This window comes from Lonchura striata, chromosome 3 (genome assembly GCF_050655825.1).
Source record: "Lonchura striata isolate lonStrDom1 chromosome 3, ASM5065582v1, whole genome shotgun sequence".
Lineage (NCBI taxonomy): Eukaryota > Metazoa > Chordata > Aves > Passeriformes > Estrildidae > Lonchura > Lonchura striata.
The window spans coordinates 26,975,298-26,995,774 of NC_140705.1; the positions used below are offsets into that span (position 1 = coordinate 26,975,298).

The 20,477-nt window shown below is 34.3% G+C and overlaps 1 protein-coding gene across 1 annotated transcript in view; it reads right to left on the bottom strand.

The window, feature by feature from the left end:
• The window catches only part of LOC110468097 (protein eyes shut homolog), a 386,727-nt gene that overhangs the window by 335,686 nt on the left and 30,564 nt on the right, over positions 1–20,477 (bottom strand). The window contains exons 5-6 of the mRNA XM_085574727.1: positions 15,095–15,261; positions 7,339–7,592 (exon numbers count right to left, since the gene is read on the bottom strand). Of these exons, the coding sequence (XP_085430853.1) occupies positions 7,339–7,592; positions 15,095–15,261 (421 nt within the window). The remainder of the gene's footprint in view (positions 1–7,338; positions 7,593–15,094; positions 15,262–20,477) is intronic.

The window sequence follows — 20,477 nt, forward strand, 5'->3', positions numbered from 1 at the left end:
GAAGGTGTATAATAAAATATTAGTAAAGTTATTTCATAATTCCCCAGTGTTACTGATATCACTCTCTTTAAAATAGTCATGCTATTTTAGCAAATGGAGGGACTCTTAAGTTCTCAGGTAAATATAACAGCAGATGAAAGATGACAAAAAAAATTAAGTTTCATGAGTCTAATGGACGAAGTCTCATTAAATATTTCGTATCTTCAGAAGTGCAACTCTGTAAGATCACTAGATTGAAAGTTTGAACCTTTCAAAATTTGGATGTCTTTTTTCTGCTTAACTTAAAGACATTAACTTTGCACTTTATCTGAACTTATCAAACCATTGTTAGACTTTGTAGAATATCCAAAAAACTGAGGGTTTTTTTGATCTTAAATTCAGTTTCAAATTGTTCTCAAATATAATATTCAGAGATTAGAATAAATATCTGAAATTCAGTAAGAAATTAGAATAAAACTGAAATAACTTGAGAGCTTATTTTCTTAAGGTAATACACATTATATTTAAAGTATCTCTTATTTAGTGCCACCACCACTATAACATTTCTGTCTGAATCAAAAAGAACATACGAAAAGATCAAAATACAAAGTTTCTTTAAAATACTGTTTATACAAACTTTTATTTTATAGGCAAAATGAAACATCAACTTTGACAATGTGAAGGTACACAGAAAGAACACAATGAAGAAAAGGATGTGTACAAGTATTTTTTGAAGTAAAACTCCTTACTTGAGATATTCAAAACATAAAATTAATCTTTCTATTCTGAGATCAGATGAAAAGCAAATGATTTAAAATTCTGCTTATTGTAATCTTAATGAAGTACTATTAAAAAAAAGAAAAAAAAAGCAAACCACAGGGGGTTTATAAAGTCTAAGAAGTAGCCAAAATATTAACAGTGTATTTGAGGATTGTTTTCACATCAGTCTTACTGTCCACCATTTTATAAAATGTGTATAATTGCAAAGCATTCCAGTCATGTACCTGATAATGAATTGTAAAATTTTGTTGCTTGCTAAGCAACATAAACTATTCTGTTAGATAAGAGATGCATTAAGCTGAATAATGCTTCTGCTGACTTCGCAGAAAATGCAGTTATGAAAAAGAAAGACAGATGGTCCAGGTGAGGCTTTAGTGAACTTGACAGACATTTATATTTCTCAACTTTGTTGTTCTACACACTTGCTCATTTTAAAATTTACTTTGAGGTCTTTTCTGTGTAAGATATTGTAGTAGTTAAAAATCCAAAACAAATGTAATTTTTATTTACCTCGTACAGAGTAATCCTTTCTGTGAATGCCTATTACAGACTGAAAGTTTATATGATGTGGCCAACCACTCCATCTTTTTAGCTTCCATGAAAGAGTTTTAACTCAGAGAAAGTCTGTGACTCTTCAAATGTACACTACCCTGAGCCCAACTCATCTATGTCCATGGGATTACATTGTACCTTTGACAGTCTCCCTGGCACAATGTGCCAGAAATAATCCATCTTCCCTAGCAGAAAAAGCCAGCCAGAGTCCCTGAAAAGGTTGCACTACCCAGCCCAGCCTTGATGTGTGGTGGAAGTGTGGGAGCAGACGTGAGCTGTGCTTCTGGGATGGCCTAGTGCTATCAATATAGGAACTGTATGAATGGAAATGGAAGCAGGTGTTTCAAATGCAAAATAGGTGTGGGAAAGAAAATGAACCTGATTGCCTTCTTTTGTCAGCAAAATGAATGATTTCATGTTTTCCAGATGACCCTGCTTCAGGCAATTCCTATAAAGCAGCTATCAGAGCCCTGAGAGAATTAACATACCCAAATTGTCTCAAATTGTCTGCAGCAGATCCACCAAGGTGCTTCCTACAGACCCTGCCCATTGTCAACGAGTTCAGCTGTTGATACCCTGATCTGCCCTGAACTCTTCTGTAGATGTTTTAATTTCTAATCCTGCCTCCCTCCCTCTCTCAAGAGTGATCTTGTAAGGTTTTTTTTTTTTGTGGTTTTTTTTTTTTTTTTGGTTTGGTTTGGTTTTTTTTTTGGATGGATTTCTTGCATGCACATCACAGATTTGTCTCTGGTTCTGTCTCCCTCTCTTTCTAACTTGCTTCCCTAGCTGGATCCTGGATCTGATCCATTGCTTGTGCTGTCTGGGGCTTGTCAGGGACCCTGTTACCAGGCACTGGTTGTGACTTCCCTGTGTAGATGCTGCAGAACTGTGCCTTTCTTAGTGATGGAAACATTGCACTGAGGTTTGTGATTCTAGTTTGTGATTCCTCTCATGGAGTAGCCTTGATCTTGCTGCACCCTGTAAACAGGTTCAATCTTCATAATGTGGTAAGGTGTCCATCAGCTGTTCTAGACTTGATTTGTATAAGGGAATAAGTCTTCTTAAACTTACTTGTGTCAAAAAGGATTAGCTTTCACATAACTTCAAGTTCTTTCCTTCAAGATTTGTTTTACTTGACGGAGTGGAAGATATACTATCCACACCTATTAAGGGGGAAACTATTTAAAAACATCCAATGAATATAAAACCAATTAATAATGTACTAAAAATACAAACACTAAATATTTCCTCAGACTGCAGATATCAGTAGACTTCTCCAGTTTATTTGTGGAATAAAAAAGTAAAAACAAAGCACAGAAATTTAAAGTAATGGAATAATTTCAAAAAGTCCACATGCTATTTTTCTCTTCTTGGGCAAAAAAGAAGAATGATGAAGAGCAAGACATGTAGAATATATGAATGTCAAACTCAAAAAGTCACTGTGAGGCCTACAAGAGTGATGAGTTTTAATACTGTTATTAATTACATACAGGTGAAGCAAGTATTTTGCTGTGTGCTGTACAGTATATATTCACAATGAAGAGATTTCCCAAATCTTAACTCTACAGCCAATATTATATAGATACAAACCCTCAAGAGAAACCAATGAGACAATACTGCCTTCTGCTTAAAGTTCTCAGTAACTGCCTTCACATTTTTGTGGGCATCTAAACAGAAAAGAGTTTTAATGAAGGACATGATTAGATAAATATGGGATCTTTTCCAAACAATTCCAAGAAGGGCTTCCTTTAAACCAGAAGTAAATAGAGTGGTATTTATTTAGACATATCATCATCATGAAAGCTTGAATTATTTGATGCTGAATATTGATGTATCAAGATATAATTAACACAAAAATATGGGAGAAAGGACAGACTAGGAATTAATCTGAATGTGAACTGGGAATTACTCTGAAGCATTATGCTACATTAGAAGGACTGAACCAGAAGATAGCAATATAGAGGGTCACCACATGACCAAAAGATAGAAAAGTTATTTATTTAATTTTTAAAATTATACTGCAAACTTCCAAGTTTGGCATGTGTGAAGCTGTTATAAGCAGTGGAGGGTACTTTGATATTTCATCTGAAAGTGAATTTACTATTTAATAAGAAAAATGGAGTACATCTGGATTTGTTAAAAAGCTAAATTACAGAGAAACAACATAACAAGCACACAAAAATGAGATAAGAATAGAGTTTTTAGTTGTACACAGAGATACAAATCACTGATTCATAACATGCAGTTATGACTGAACTTAAAATCTGTTTTGTACAGGAAAATATCCCAGGATCATAAACCCTCAAAGGTTATGAAAATGTAATTGCCAGGGTAGTGATAACATTTTTATAAGTTTAAACAGCCTTTTATTAATTGTTTGTGATTTATACTCTGAAAAACCAGAAACTATATTCAGTACATGTGGTAATGACTTACACCTAATGGGTAATATTATGACATTTCTTTTTTCTGTAAATTTACTTAAATGGCAATGCCATTATATAATATCCCAATGCATAATAAAAGATTATTTTAACATGTTTTTCAGCAATATATATCGTTTATATAAGCAAGTAACAGTCCCAGAATGGTTGAGATTGGAAGTGACATCTGAAGGTCATTTTGTCCAATTCCCCTGTTCAAGCCAGAACACTCTGAGACAGTTTCATGGAACCAGGTACAGCTGGCTTTTTAATATCTCCAAGGATGGAGACTCCATAGCCCCTCTGTTCAATCTGTGGCAGCGCTCAGTCACCCTGACAGTAATTCCTGATGTTCAGACAGCAGCATCTCCCTTTGTGCCCATTGCCTCTGGTTCTGTCAGTGAGCACTACTGAAAAGAGCCTGGCTCCATCTTCTGTACACCTTCCCTTCAGGTATTTATATACATTGATAAGATCCCTCTCTGAGCCTTTCTTCTTCATGCTGAACAGTTTCAGCTTCCTCCGCCTTTCCTTGTAGAAGTTAAAAAGGACTGGATCCTCTATTGACTCCTGGAATACACCACTGGTTACTCCTGGAAAGGTTGACTACATGACAAATGTCTTCCTCCAGGCTTGGCCACTCCTCCAGTTTTCAGTTCACCTCACTCTCTACACATCCAGCCTATACTTCATCAGCTTTTTCATGAGGATCTTGTGGAAGATTACGCAGAAAGCTTTGCTAATGTCAAGGCAGACAATACACCCTGCTCACCCCCCATCTAAAAACAGTAATTTCACTTTGGAATTCATCAAGTTGGTCAAGTATGATTAACCCGTGCTGAAACCATGCTGATTACTTCAGATAATTTTCTTGTTATTCATGATTTCCAGGATTAACTGCTCTGTTACCTTAATAAGGATCAAGGCAACAGTGAGCCACTTCAAGTTTTCCAAAACTTCATTTTTGCCCTTCTTGAAAAGTGACAATTGCTTTCCTCCAATCTTTGGGTGCTTCTGCTAATCAATATGATCTATTAAAGTTAAATGACAGTGACTTTGCAATGACACCTGCCAGCTCTCGCAGAATTACATACCCAAAGAAAGGCAACAAAGTTGGTGAGGAATCTGGAGCACAAGTCCTATGAGGAGCAGCTGAAGGAGGTGGGGTTGTTGAGCTGGAGAAAAGAAGAATGAGGGGCAACCAACCATATTACCCTCTTCAGTAACTTGAAAGGAGGTTGTAGCAAGGTGGGCATCAGTCTCTTTTACTAAGTTACAAGTGGAAGGATGGCTTCAAGTTGTGCCAGGGGAGGTTTGGAAGAGGAAAAAAGGAAATTAGGAAAAAGGTCTTCACTAAAAGAGTAGTCATGCATTAGAAGAGGTTGCCCAAGGAAGTGGTGAAATTGCCATCCCTGGAATGGTTCATAAGGTATGTGAATGGGGCACATGGGGATATGGTTGAGCAGTGAACATGGTGGTGCTATCTCAACATTTGGAGAGAGTGATCTTAGAGGGTTTTTTCAGTTTTAATGACTGTAAAATTCTATTATGCCATGATTTGTAGGTGCATCCCAACAGGACCAATAGGCATACATATATCCAGCTTGCCTAAGAATTTCCTGACATGTCTCATCCATCAAGGCTTTGTCTTACTTGCTTCAGACTCTTTCTCTGGTCTCCAGGATGGTGGATTTTTGAAGGAAAATCTTTCCAGTACAGACTGAGATAAAGGCAGTATTTATGACCTCAAACTTTTCTATGTCCAGTCTCATTAAGAATGGGACTACTTTTTCATTTCTCTTTCCTCTGTCACCAACCTTTTTTGATGACTTTCACATTTCTTGTCATATTCTACTTGACCTTTGACTTTCCTAAACTAATTGCTGCATGCTCAGATAGATAGTGCCTATTTCCTGCAGGCTTACCTGTCCTTGCTTCCACCCTCTGTCAGTATACTTTTTTTTTTTGTTGAATTTGGCCAGGAGATCCTTGATCATCCATGCAGGCCTCCAAGTATTTTTTTGTCCACTCTTTGAGACAAATAGCTCTTTAGCTTAGAAACTGTGATAGATTTTCTTATCCCTTCCCTCGAGGGTTTTATCCCATGGGACTCTTTCAAGCAGATCTTATACTCCACAGTATTATTCATTTAGAAGATATCAGAGCGATTGAAGCTCCCCATGAAGTCCAGCAAAGTACAAAATAAGACTTGAAGTTTAGGAAGCAAGATGTTAGATTTTGCATAGGTGAGCCAAGTACTGTGTTCTTCACTTCTATTCAAACATATAGTTCTGTGATCATAATGGACTTAAAGCCACTTCAGGGACAATTCTCTGTATTATTGCACATTTATTAATAAATGAGCATGAATAGGAAGTAACATCTTTTATTAGATGTGCAAGCAAATTACCAAGAGATTATATAATCAATTAAAACTGAGGACAACAAATCTGCAAGTGTCTATCACATACATAAATGTGTAAATGAATATATGCAAATTAAATATGTAAATTAATATAAACATATTTGAAATTAAAAATGTTAGTGCTTAAATGTTAAAAGCATATGTAGCTAGCCAGAATATAATATAATGAAAATATAATTAATATTATGAATATACTAAACTTTTTCATATAATGAAAATTTTTCGTATAATGAAAAAACAGCATTGAAATTATCATTACTTAGTATTTCACTGGTTTAACTGGGACTTAAAAATCTAGTACTACACACACTTTATGGACTGGAACAAAAGCCCTCAGCAGCTTGGAAGAAGAAGATGTAAATTAATGTCTAGTTAGTACAAATGACACCATGCATAATATGCTATTTATTTTTGCCTTTGTTAGTGATACCACAGATTGTCAATACAGAAGCATTTGGAGCATTAATTTCCTGTTCTTGATGATACAGACTAAAGGCTGGAAATGCAAAATTTTGGTATTACTGTATTCAAAATTATTTTCTGTCTCCCACATGTAGCCTGACAATTGCTATTATTCACGCAAAACAGAAATTAGTACAAAAAGAAATCATAGCATCAGGTTGTGTAGGATTTATCTAATGCAATGCAGGAATCTACAGCCTATTTCTTCCTAGAAAAGATGTCTAGGACAGACAGATGCCCTATCTCCCTCCAGTGTGTAGAAGGGTAGCCTGCACAGCACACTCAAATATAGCTGATTACATTCTCTACATGCTAAGAAAATCTCATTCCTCCTCAAGCTCACATTTTCCTGTTCTGTACCAAAACATTTGTTCTTATCAGCCGATGTATGACTGAAGCCATAACATGTAAGACTGCATAACTGAAATTAAAATAACACAATTAAAATTGTATTTTGGAACTTCATTGATTTTTTTTCCCAACAGAATCAAAGCTAGTACTCAGAATCGTGCATTTAGTGGAAGGAAGGTCAGCTGGGGAACTGTTAGAAGGGACACCATAAGAATTTCAATGTTAATTAAGTTAGAATGTCAGTGAAACATACAAATGAATGCATATTTATACATAATTGTAATTAAACAGTCACATAAATATTGCTTAAAGAGAGTGGGACAAATACATCTATAATACAAGACACTTCAAAAGAACAAAACTTACCTGTGAACCCAGCAGTACAATGACAAGAAAAGTGGCCACTTAAATCCATACAAGTAGCTCCATTTTTGCAAGGTGAACTTGAGCATTCATTAACTTCAACTTCACAGAAGGGTCCTTCATACCCAGGCATGCAGTAACAGCTGTAATTATGCAAGTGGTCCTGGCAGAATCCATGTTGAGAGCACTGGTTTCCAATGCAGTTGTCTATATCAAGTTCACAAAATGTGCCGGTGTAACCAAGGGGACATATGCACCTGTTATTGAAATGAGAGGAAAGGAGAGGAGGGGGGAAGGAATCCAATTAAATCACTAGCCTGGAATATATAGGTCAATTATCACTAATAATGTTAACAATGCTCTGCCTTTAAATTACTCACAAATTAATTACAATTTTTTTCAATCATTTCTTTACCTTTAATTACTCACTAAGTAACTTCATTTCTCATGCACTGCTAGCAATAATTAAATTAAAATCTTAGCTATTTACATAGGACCAACTAGGAGCTATATTAATATTAAGCTTCAAATGAAAATATTGAAAGAGAAAACTCTTATAAATATGAGTATTATGCATTTTAATCTTTTTTTTTTTTAATGGTTAGCTGCTACAGTATCTCTAGGAGCAAAAAATATTACAACCTGTTGGTATATGAAATCAGTATAAAAGTTCTTTAACATTAACCACAAAAGTTACAATTTCTTTCTAACCAAATAAAAAGTATCTATAGAATGCTATAGATATTGTTCAGTATATTTTATAGAAATTTTTCAGAGTATTTTTTCCAAAATTTAGACACACATCTAAATCATGTAAGGCTGGAGATGAGTTTTTCATGGTTGCCCTTTCTACATTTTTGTTTTCTTTTGCTGTGTGAATGAAAATAAATCTGGTTTATCTCATAGCTGACCCATATCTCATAAAATTAGAAAATTAGAAAATATACTTGGCAATATATTCATTGATTGATCCTCTCCTTATCATATCCAGAGGTCTCCTTGCACATGAGGTAATTTTACAATAATACATATTCTTGACCCACAGACATTCTATCCAGAAGATGGAAAGAACTAACAAGCTAAAGAAGCCTTGATTATAGTAATTTTCTCTACTGATCCATTTGGCAGAAAGAGTATTTTTCCCTTTATTTTTATCATGAGTGAATTCTCATGTGGCTCTTTTCTTCTGTCCTTGTTTACAGTGCCTGCATTTTTTATGGTAGACATATGGAAACTAAATCAGGAGCTCTGTGCCTTGGAGTGAAGCTAATGGACACCAACTGCTAATGGGCTTTCAGTCCATGGACCAAAATAGAGCTTGCTTGAAGTAAGCCCTCCATATCTCATTTAGTGTGGTTGTGAGACCTTCATCACTACCATTTTTGCTCTACAGATCCATTGCTACTGCAGTAATGACTCAAGTATATATAGCTGTTGTATTCTCCCTCCCAGCCTCAGTCACTTAGTAAATGAGAAATCTCTGCCTTCTCTTGAGAGCTGCAGCTGATTCTCATTTTTAGGGGAATGGAGTGCACAAAGATATCATACATACTTTACTGTGCTGGTTTTGAATGGGGTAGAGTTAATCTTCACAGTGGCTAGTACGCATATCCTCTTGGTTTTAACGCACTGTTTTGGATTTATGCTAGAAACAGAGCTGTTAACATAGAGATGTTTTGTTATTGCTGAGCAGGACTTACACAGAGCCAAGGCCTTTTCTGCTTTTCACACTGCCACACTGATGAGGAAGTTGGGGGTGTGTGGGAGTCTGGGAGGAGACACAGCCTGGACAGGTGACCCAAAGTGACCTAAGGGATATTCCATATCACATGGCATCATGCTCAGTATATCAAGCGCTGGGATAGAGGAAAAACTGAGGCACATTTTGACTCATGGCATTTGTCTTCTGAAGTAGCTGTTACTTGTGAAGGGGCTCTGTTCTCCTGTAGATGGCTGAACACCTGCCTGCCCATGGGAAGCAGTGAATTCATTCCTTGTTTTGATTTTCTTGTGTGCATGGCTTTTGCATTTCCAATTAAACTGTCTTTATCTCAACCCATGAGTTTTCTAACTTTTACTCTTCCAATTATCTTCTCCATCCTGCTGGTGCAGGAGTGAGTGAGTGACTGCATTGGGCTTGGCTGCAGGTGGTGTTAGACAATTACATTTATAGCTAAATATAAATCTTGCATAAAATTTCATTATGCATAAACATTAAAAGCAGGTGTGCTCTTAGTTACCTTTAGTTGCATATTTTCTGAATCTTACCATATTACCTACAATAATATGGTAAAGAACTGGTCATATTAATCTTTCTGGTGAAGTTAATAATTTTATTTCCTTTTATTTTTTTACAGTAACCATTAGTGTGTGCACTGTAAAAAATGGAACTATTAAATCATTCTTTGAAAATGCGGCTATTATCATTATCATTGAATGGAAAATTTAACATAGAGCTCTCCTTAACAAAAATATGAGGATGAAGAATTTTCTGGCCTTTCCTGACTGTTACTAGTTGTATAGCTTATCTTCAGAGACACACAGAAACAGATGTGATGTAGAATCTTCTAGTTTAGGTTTCATACTTCTGATTCCATACTAGAAGCAATGATGTCATGAATATCTTATTTTTCCATGCTTTGGTGTCTGAAGAAATCGTAAACAGCTAATAAAGAAATGCATTTTGTTTTTCATAGTGAAATTATACCTGGATGTCTTTTAATTTAGTAGAGGTCATTTCCTACAACAGTGTACTTAGGTGCTGTACTACTATAATAATAATAATAATAATAATTATTATTATTATTATTATACTTTTATTATAATTAGATTTTTTATTATTATTTGCAGCAGTACTAAAATACTGAGCATGATATCAGAAGCTTTGAGGCATGGGTTGATTTTCAGTCTTATTTGCTTTGAAGCATAAATGTTTCTCTACAATAAATAATAAAAATAATGGTATACAGATATATACAATACCAGAATTTCCATTTGTAAGTATATTTATAGCTCGGGGAACTTGCAATTTGTATTTCTAGCTCAGGGAACTCTGTATTTTGTACTTATCAGAGGGATGACCTGGCCGTGCACTGGCATCTCAGCAGAGGGGCTCAGCCTCTCCATGGCCTGTCTGGGTGTCACTCCCTGTGCTGGAGTCAGAAACTCCTCCCTCTCCTGCTCCTGCTTCAGCTCTGGAATGGCCTGTCTGGAGTGTGTGTGTGAGATCTCCCAGCAGAGACCAGGAAATGCTAATGACAACTCCCCAGCCTCTTTCTTAAGGACAAAAGGGGGGAACAGTGAAAGCAGAAGCGTGGCACCAGAGACCAGCATATGAAAAAGTTTTGTGTTAGCGTGGGAGTAACAATACTTAGCTTCACGTATGTCCTCTTTCATCCACAACAAAATTTTGAGGGTAAGAGATACTAAGAGAGAAAACAAATACCTCAATGCTTTTGCTACAAACATGAATTTTAGTAGTGAGTAGCAAACACAAGTCACTTGAGGATCACTGTGCTCCCACATATATCATGCAGATAATTGTATGTTACTACTCCAGAGCCTAAACATAGTTAATATCACATAATAATGGTTAAACGGAGATGCAAAAACAGGCATGGAATTTAGTCTAAGAAAGAATGTGTTGCTAAAATGAGAATGGTTATGGCACAGATGCAATGTGTTTCTACCAACTTTTTATCACGAAAGATCAGATGTGTGGTTGGTGCTGGTTTGTCCAGGCAGTCTAGTTGTCAAGTTGTCACCACAGACTACCTACACTAAAGATGTAGTGTGACTTGTGTTATTGAGTAAATAATCGTGTACATCAAATTAATCTTTAGAATGACTGCAAAAAGCCAAAGACCAGACTGAAGATGTGTCTATGCTAACCTGTGCTAGGAGATGACCTCACTATTTTCTATATTGATACAAGAAGCATATAGGAACACTGAAGCCTGGAATTAGCAAAGATTTCCCAGAATCCCTCTACTTTGTTTTCTTAATATTTATCATTCTTATATATATGTATATATGTGTGTGTGTGTGTGTGTGTGTGTGTGTGTGTGTGTATACACATTTATTTATTTATTGATTTATTTTTATTTATCCAAGCATATTAGCTGTAATTATTCAGTATTAATTATCACTTTTTGATATTGAAATGTGAACTGACACATAAGTGGTCAAAATGGGTATTTAGTTTCACTTTGACTTTTTATATACATCTCTATTCTCTGCAGAAAAGCTGTTGTATAACTTATCGCAGAGGTATTCCCTAAGAAATTGTGACATATTCACCAATCTTCTGGAGTTGTAGAATTGAGGAAAAGTATTTCTCCTCTTTCTCTAGTGGAAGAAGTCTATTATTGCTGCAGAAAATTGTGTTACTACAGTACTAACTTTATATGACAATGTCAACTAGGTCCTGCAGTCAAATTGCATATATAGTATAGGATGAATAAACTTGAAAAAAGAAAATTAGATACAAAAAAATATTCTAATCAAACAGCTCAATTTACCCAGCTGGAAGAATATAGAAAAAGTCAAGGATGAATAAAATAATAGAAGCTTTAAATTTTGTGATACCCATAAATTATCTAAATTACTTTTCACAATCTTGATGGCATCAAGCAAAGAAGTGTTTCATACTCTAAAGCATTTTACTCTACAATGTGTCACTTCCCTCTTTTGTACTGTTATTAATTAATGATTCAGTTATGTGCACTGAAGAATGTGTTGGCAATTCAAGTTTTACCATACACCAAACCTAACTTCTTAATTAGATATTTTTCTGCATAAACATTAATGAAATGCTGACATCAGAGCTATAGCTATTGACTAAAATACATTTTAAAAACATAATAGTTCATCATGACCTTTTAAACAGTGGTAAATCTTTCCTTTCCACTGAATAGACAATAGTAAAGTATCTATTGTTATTGTCTTATTTCAGTTATAATATTGGTTGTCCAAAATGTAACATTGAGAAGAAAAAAATTTACAAGGGTAAAGAAATCAGAGTAATAAATTTCCCCTTGGATTTTAAAACAGGAGGTTATACTCCTCAAAGATCGCTTTCACTTTAATTATTCATTAAATGCTTCTCATTGAGGCATATTAAATCAGTTCTCTCTCTTCTCCTACACAGAACATAATCAAACAATACAGGTTCTTTAGAAGTGAAAAATTATTATTGTTTTCTTTTTAATGTAGAAACATTTTCTATTTACTAAGGTAATGAATCTTATCTGTTGCTTTTTCTCTCAAGTACATATAATCAAAAGTCAAGAGATTCTTTTGGCGTGTGGATGCAATTACTCTGTTGCATGGTATCTGCCAGATTCATATTGACAGCTACACCATCAACCCAGTGGCAAGAGCAGTAATTCTTTGAAGTTATCTTTTTAAATACATGCTGATTGACTTACTTCATGATATCACAACAGCACAGATTCAGCTGGCAGTACAACAATTAATTTGAATTAATTACAGGTTTTGTGTCACTGTGATTTGGGCCACTTTAGTTGTAAGAGTAGGCTCACTAAACCAAAGGAATAAAACTCTTAAGACTCCTTATTGTAATTATGAGGATCTTAGCATGCAGCCTTGCTGAGAATTACACTGTATAAAAGTTTAAAACTCCTCCTCCTTCACTTAGAGCAATTCCCCAATCTGAACTCAAAGGAAATTCTTTGCATATATATAAAGATACCTCTAGGTGACACTACAGTCTGGAACAGTATTTTGAAAATGGGAGGAGAAAAAGTGCATGCCATGGTAAGGAGACAAAAAGTTAGAAACGTTTAATTCAGTTGACAGCTTATTTCCCATCTGGGAAAAAAAAAAAAAAAGAAAGGGAAAAAAGATGGCTTGAAAACTGAGATCTTCCAAGAGAAGGATGTTCTTGAACTGAAGTTGGATATTTTCTATGATTTCCTTGTGTTAGCATTACTATATCAAGCTACCACTAGAAAAATACATTACCAAAATTTAATAATTTAAAATGCAAGATTTCTTAACTGAAAGGTCTAGAGTTTTATAGTAATTTTATGTAAAACAAAATCTAACACATATAAAATTTTTGCCATATCTTTATCTTCTGCGCTCATTAAGAGAGATTTTGAATGGCTGTAATAGTTTAAAAAAATGTATCTTTGTAGTGTTCTTAATGACACTTATACATTTGGTTCTCCATATATTCTGCTGACAGTTCTCTTATGTCTTCCTGAAACTACTTTGCATCAAATACAACTCTTGATAAATACCTTGATAAAAATTATACCCATTTTAGGACAGAAATGCAATTACAAATATTTAGAAAAGGTGCATTACATTCAGCATTTCCTCTTGTAGTTTTTTATCATGTATTGGAAAAGGGAAAATATTTTATTTCACTTGCTAACAATAACTTGGTAAATATTTTTTTAAGGCAGGTATAGTTTAGGCATTTTAAAAAATGTTCATTGTCATTGAGAAACAACAACTCTCTCTCAACAGAGCAGATACACTTTGTCTTGACCAAATAACCAGTCGTGTTCTTTTGGGGTCAAATTTTCTGCTAACAAAGCTGACCATCTGAGATTCAGATCTTAATGGTATATTTTCCTGTTTCTTAGATAAACAGACTGATATGTCAATATAATTTGTCTTTCAATTACTGAAAATAAGAATTAAGTGTTTCCTGTCAGTAAACTGAGTCTGGATTAGCAAGTTAAAATCAAAAATTCTTTATTACCAGATATCTTCAGAACTACTAATTTCTCAGTAAATGCTAGTAGATTGTGTAACATAAACATAGCTTTATAATTCTGTCAGGCTTATTTTCCTGATAAAGAAAGGAAACCCACAGATTTAATAGTTAAATAAAGTGCCAAAATATGGTCCAGTAATTTGATACAAGAGTTGCAAAGTGGAAAAAAAGAAGGATGTTTACTTTGTAAGGATTCCTTGACAAAAGTCCTTTAACTCTGATATACTACGAATCAATCACTTTTCTCTATTTGTGTGCCTGTTTGGTGATTTCAGTTATTTTTACATAAGATACTTTGAAAACAGAAGTGAAATTGAAGACATCTTTAATTGCTTCTATTTTTATTTTGTGCACAATTGCAATCTTTTATACGTAGAAACATTAAAGCATACTAATTACAGTGAGTCTAAGTAGGGCATTGCACAGCATAATGTCTTTCAAAATACATTTACAGATATTATGGAGAAGTATTATTTACTCTGGATTTTGCAGCGGAAAAATAAATAATTCAAGTCTGATAAGAACAGCTGAATTCTGTTAATTGAAAAAAATATTTTCCATTTTTTTTTTCACCATATTTTATAAAACCTCATTTTTAAAATATCTACAGGATGTTACAGCTTAATAAGGACAACACATAGTTTTATGTTTCAATAACTGAAATGATCATTAATTACCATTCAAATTTTTATAAGACACTCTATGACAGAGTCCAGGCTCAAAAATGTTTGCCATTTAATAAAATAGATTGTTTATGTGAGCTTCTGCATAGTTGATTTAACTTCTTTGACCAGCAAAGAGGAATATTTGTTCCTGCAATACTTCAGAATATACAATTTTACTGAATCCACATCCTTATTGAAAATAAGTATTGCATGGCATTTTTTGACATGAAAATTATATTACTGCACTAACAACACCCTTTGTAATTCTTTCTGAAAGTCAAAATATCTTCATATGGCATAAAACATTTTATGAAGGCTTGCATAGATAGCAATATGTTAGTACCTGTATTTATTAATTCCATCTTCACATGTGGCTCCATGTTGGCACTGGTTTGTCTCACAGTCATTAATATTCTCAAGGCATGTGTTTCCAGCCCATCCAAGAGCACAGACACAATGAGCTCTCTGATTTTCTTCATCATAAAAGCAACTGCCTCCATTTGCACATACCTGAGGATGAGAATTACAGATACACTGTGTTGGGTTTGCATGGTCAGGTTCTGGTAGTGGAGGGAATGCTATGGAGCTTGTTTCTCTGAGAAGCTGCCATAAGCTGCTCCCATGCCTGACAGATTCCAGCCAGCTCCAGGATGGACACACTGCTGGCCAAGGTTGAGCCCATTAGAGCCTTGGGGTAACAGAGTTAAGAAAAAGGAAAATGCTTATTTCACAGAAGTGCACCCAGAGAAGAGCAGAGAGAGAACATGTGGGAGCAACAGCTCTCCAGACCCTAAGGTCAGTGCAGAGGGAGGGGCAGGAGGTGCTCCAGTTGCCAGAGCTCAGATTCCCCTGCAGCTCCTGGTGCAGCCCATGGTGAGCCAGCTGTGCCCTGCAGCCCTTGGAGAGCCATGGGGGATGCAGAGATCCACCTGCAGCCCTTGGAGAACATTCACACCAGAGCAGGTGGGTGCCCATAGGAAGGTTGTGACCCTATGGGAGACCCATGATGGACCAGCCTGCTGTTAAAGGACTGCATCCTGTAGAAGATGTAATAGATCAGGAAGAACTGTAGCCCTTGTGAAGGGTTCACACTGGAAAAGTTTGTAGAGGACTGTCTGCCATGGTAAGGAAACTACCATGGAAGGGGAAGGACTCCTCTCCCTGAGGAGGAAGCAGTGGCAAAACCAACATGTGATGAACTGACCATAACTCCCATTCCTCATATCCCTGCACCACTGTAGGGAAGAGGAGGTAGAAAATTTGGAATAAAATTAAACCCAAGAAAGAGAACAGTAGGAGGCAAGGTGCTTTTAAGTTTTGTTTTACTTCTAAATATCCTGTTCTGATTTTGTTAGTAATAAATTCAACTAATTTCCATAAGTGAAATCTCTTTTGCATGTGATAGTAATCATTAAGTGATCTCTTCCTGCCCTTATCTCAACTTATCATCAATTTTCTCTCCCCTGTGCAATTGCAGAGGGCATTGATGGAGTGGCTTCAATGGGCACCTGGCATCTAGCCTGGGTCAACTCACCATATACATAAAGAGTTTTTTCTTTACATCTTGGATTTTTTCCCAAAGAGTTTAATGGAATAAGCCATTGGTAGTAAATATGGTTATTTAATCTTTTTATGTTGTAATATTGAAAAGATATGTCTCCAAGAACCTAAAATACTGAAGGCTATTAAATCAATATATCAATTTATTGTTAAGGTAATAAAATGCATTTATGTTTTAATTTAACAGTACAATTTTTACAACTGCCCTTAAAATGTGCTTGTTTTAGGAGGGACAATAGTGAACTAGACTGTTATTTTTCCATGGAAAGAGTAATTGAAATTGTTCCTATGTTGTATAATTTAGCTTAATATGTATCTATCAGGAAAAGACTGGGGTTTTTTTATTTCATTTTAATTATAATGCAGATTCAATCTATCCTTGAATCTTTATAAGTTTATAAATTACTTCTATGCTGTGGGAAAATCAGAAGCTGCTTTATTTTCAATCTGAAGATACTGAAAGATTGAAAAATTTAGACTGGAACAGCTTTTTTCCTTTTTGTTTTTAATTGCTATTATTACTTACAAAACCAGTATTTCCTGTATTCTTCAACATTATAAATCTGAATTAATGCTCCTTTCTTCATTTTACTTTTTAGGTTTCATTTTCATTTCCATGAAAATTTTGCCAGTATGAAGAAAGATAACTACATATTCATTTCAAAGCAATTAGGACTCCTCCTTCTAATCAATTGGTTTTTAAAGAAAATGGTGTCTAGAAGAAGACTTAATGCACTAGTACTTTAGTTTGAGTCTGAATCTCTTTATAATGTCATTAAGATTTGTAATAATAACAGTCCTTGGCAGAAATATTTTAATATTAATTTGTCTTTGATTAAGTTTTAAATTGACCTTAAAATGAAGAGATTTTTGTTATGCTCCCTGTATTGAATCTTAAACTTACCTTGGGATACTTATTCATTATAACAACATATTGAAGGAAAATGCAGTTCAATCTAAATGCAAGAAAAAACCCCTTCTATGTGTATATGGTATTGGAATTGTTATTTTAAAATTATTTTTATGTGTTTTCTTACTTTTGTATTTATATGTTTTTGCTGGATTTTATCCTGATGTTTACTATTTTCTTAAAGATCAAATAGGTCAAGTAAGCTCATACTCATAAAAACATCCAGAAAACCTTAGGCAATTAAGACAAATATTTCAATATTATTACATTATGTTTAATTTACTCTTATGTAATTTTGATACTTTACACTGTGAAGAAAGGTGCTACCCTTTAAGGTGCTAGTGTAATCGAAAGATTTAAATCAAAATGAAAACTACGGAATGTATTTAAATAAAAATCTTATTTTTCAACAGACCATTAACAGGTCTATTCTTGTCAGTCTGACCACCATACTTCAGTCTACGGCAAGTATTTTAACACAAATCTGCCTTTTTATGTATCCGTGATAAAATATAAGAATAACTTTCTTCCAAAATCAACTAGTAGACTTTATTTCAGCTAGGAATTAGTCCTTAGAGGATTTTATTCTTCTTCTATCTTTCCTTTGCAGGAATTTTGGGATACAACTATATGCCTGTCTCTTTAGGTATCACATGCTTTCAAATGCTCAAGATAAGACAGTAGTCCTTATTTACAGCTCCTCTTTCATCTTACATTCCATGGAATTCTGTTCAGTTTGAATGAAATTACATTTTACATATATTAAAAAAAACACACACATATATGTATTTTCCCCCAAGCATACAATTTTACTATAGTCTTCAGGTTTATTACTGCAAAGTCAATTGTTCCTGAGTATTCAAATTTTTCCAGATGTGCAATTTTATTTAAACTGACCTATATTCTTTCCTAGACTGGTGGTACACTAAGCAACTAGATAAAATGTTTGTCTTAAAAATATTGAAAACAAAAACTGTCTTACTTTTACAGACAATGAAACTTTATAAAGCTGCATATACAGAGTAGAACAAACACCGAAGTGGCAGCTCCTCTAAACACTAAATATATACTGAGCATATAGATAATTCCATTTAAAAAGTTGGAACTATGGTCTTGACTGCAAGTGTAATATGGGATCATGGTTCATAAAAAGAGAACATTTTCAAGTAAAATATGCAAATGGAGTTCAATAAATTTAAGTATTATAAAGTTGTAGATAGACACTGAGAGGAATTTTCAGATGTGGTTTAGTTCCTAACTCATATGGTAATTATTTTTGACAAACCAAGTTGATATCTGCTAAGCTAGTCTGTTTACATCTTAAAACTGAAAAGAGAACAAAAAATAATTGTAAAGTACTTTTTAATTCCTATTCCTAATTTCTTTTTAAAAAACAATAACCAATGGTCAATATCTTGCAGTTCACTGTTTATGGTTACACTTTAGAAAACAATGATTTTTTAAGATTGCGGACAGAATTTTGAAAAATAAGTGTTTTAAGGGAAACAATAAAATTCATTAGTAAGATGTAGCTGTAGCCGCTAAAAATAATCACACATAGAATCATAGAATTAAGGCTGAAAAGGATGTTCAGGATCATTGAATCCAACCCTTGATCAAACACCACCATGTCAGCTAAACTGTAACATTAAGTCTCACATCCAGTTGTTTCTTGAGCACCTCCACGGATGGTGGCTCCACTGCCTCCCTGGGCAGAGGGAGGTTGTGGAGCCTAAAGTTTAATAGCCCTTTCTGTGGAGAAATTATTCCTGATACCAAACCTTAACCTCCTCTGGCACAGCTTGAGGCTATGTCCTCTTGTCCTGTCACTGGTTGCCTGGGAGAAGAGGCTGACCCCCACCTGGCTACAATCTTCTTTCATGTAGAGAGTGAGAAGGTCTCCCCTCAGACTCTTTTATTCCAACCTAAATAACTCCATCTCCTTCAGCTGCCCCTCATAAGACTTACTTTACAGACCCTTCACCAGCTCTGTTGCCTTTTTCTGGACACACTCCAATACCTCATGACTTTCTTGAAGTGAGGGGCCTAGAATGTCGTAGAACACCTCTTAATTTGTGATTTTTTGGGTCACAGGTGGACTTTCAAGGTATCTAAACTACTCAGGGATGCAGTAACTCCATCACTTGAGGTTTTCAAAATGTGATTTATAATCTAACCAAGGCTTTCTTTTCCATGAAAGGTTGGATTAGGTGGTTTTATGAGATCCCTTTCAACCTGGGCTTTTTTTATGGTTCTGTGATTCTGTTACTTAAGCCTATCATGTTGCACTACAATTATTTGTTATTATGAGTGATCTTATAAATTCTCTATGAGCTCCTGTTAATAAAAATATTAAAAATTGTAGCATAAATTGACTATTCAAATTGAAAAATGACATATTTTATTTATTCTTTTTTCATGTCTAGCTGAATACAATACAGTAGAAAAGGCATTATAACACAAAGTGGCTAAATTTGGTCCTGTTGGAAGTCACTAATTTAAAGATGATAAAATTATGATTTGTTTAGAGTTCTTTCATAATTCTTTGTCCAGAGCAAGCAGGCATTATCCTAATTACAAATTTAAGATTAGATTTTGAATTTTAAAGGAAGATATTCCCTGTCTTAACCTGTTCATCTCAATATTTTTAATATTTGCTTGAAAAAAATAAACACAATAATAGCGTGTTGGGTTGGGAAAGAAAAAAAAAACAAACACTAATGCATTAATATTATTACATATTTATACAGAGATAGAAGACCCCCAATTAATTATGTCTATTTTTTGTTCATTAAGAAAATATTACAAATAGTAGCATTCTTTCCAATCTATTTGGTTGAATACATAGATTTAAGCAGTTCAGCATAACAGAGATACCACTGGAAATATAAATAAATTAAAGGATGCAAAAATGTATACTTATTTTCTCTTGACAACAAATAAATTAAGAATTAAATGCTTAGTAATGAAATTTATTGACTAATAAATAATCTTTGATTTCAATTAATAAGTCTAATCTTTAATTTCAAATTATTGCTTACACTATTTCGGAAATGTACTAAAATATTTATTTGAATACAGCCTTTTGTTTTTTTCCAAGAAGGAAATTATATAATTTTAATGACCTCTAAGCTAAGAAAACAGGTAAAACTTAAGTATATAGATCAATAATTTTATTTTCTATTCTTTTTCCCAATAAAAAAATCTACTAATTATTCACATTATGCCCAAATCAAGCATCTCATACAGTAAGTTT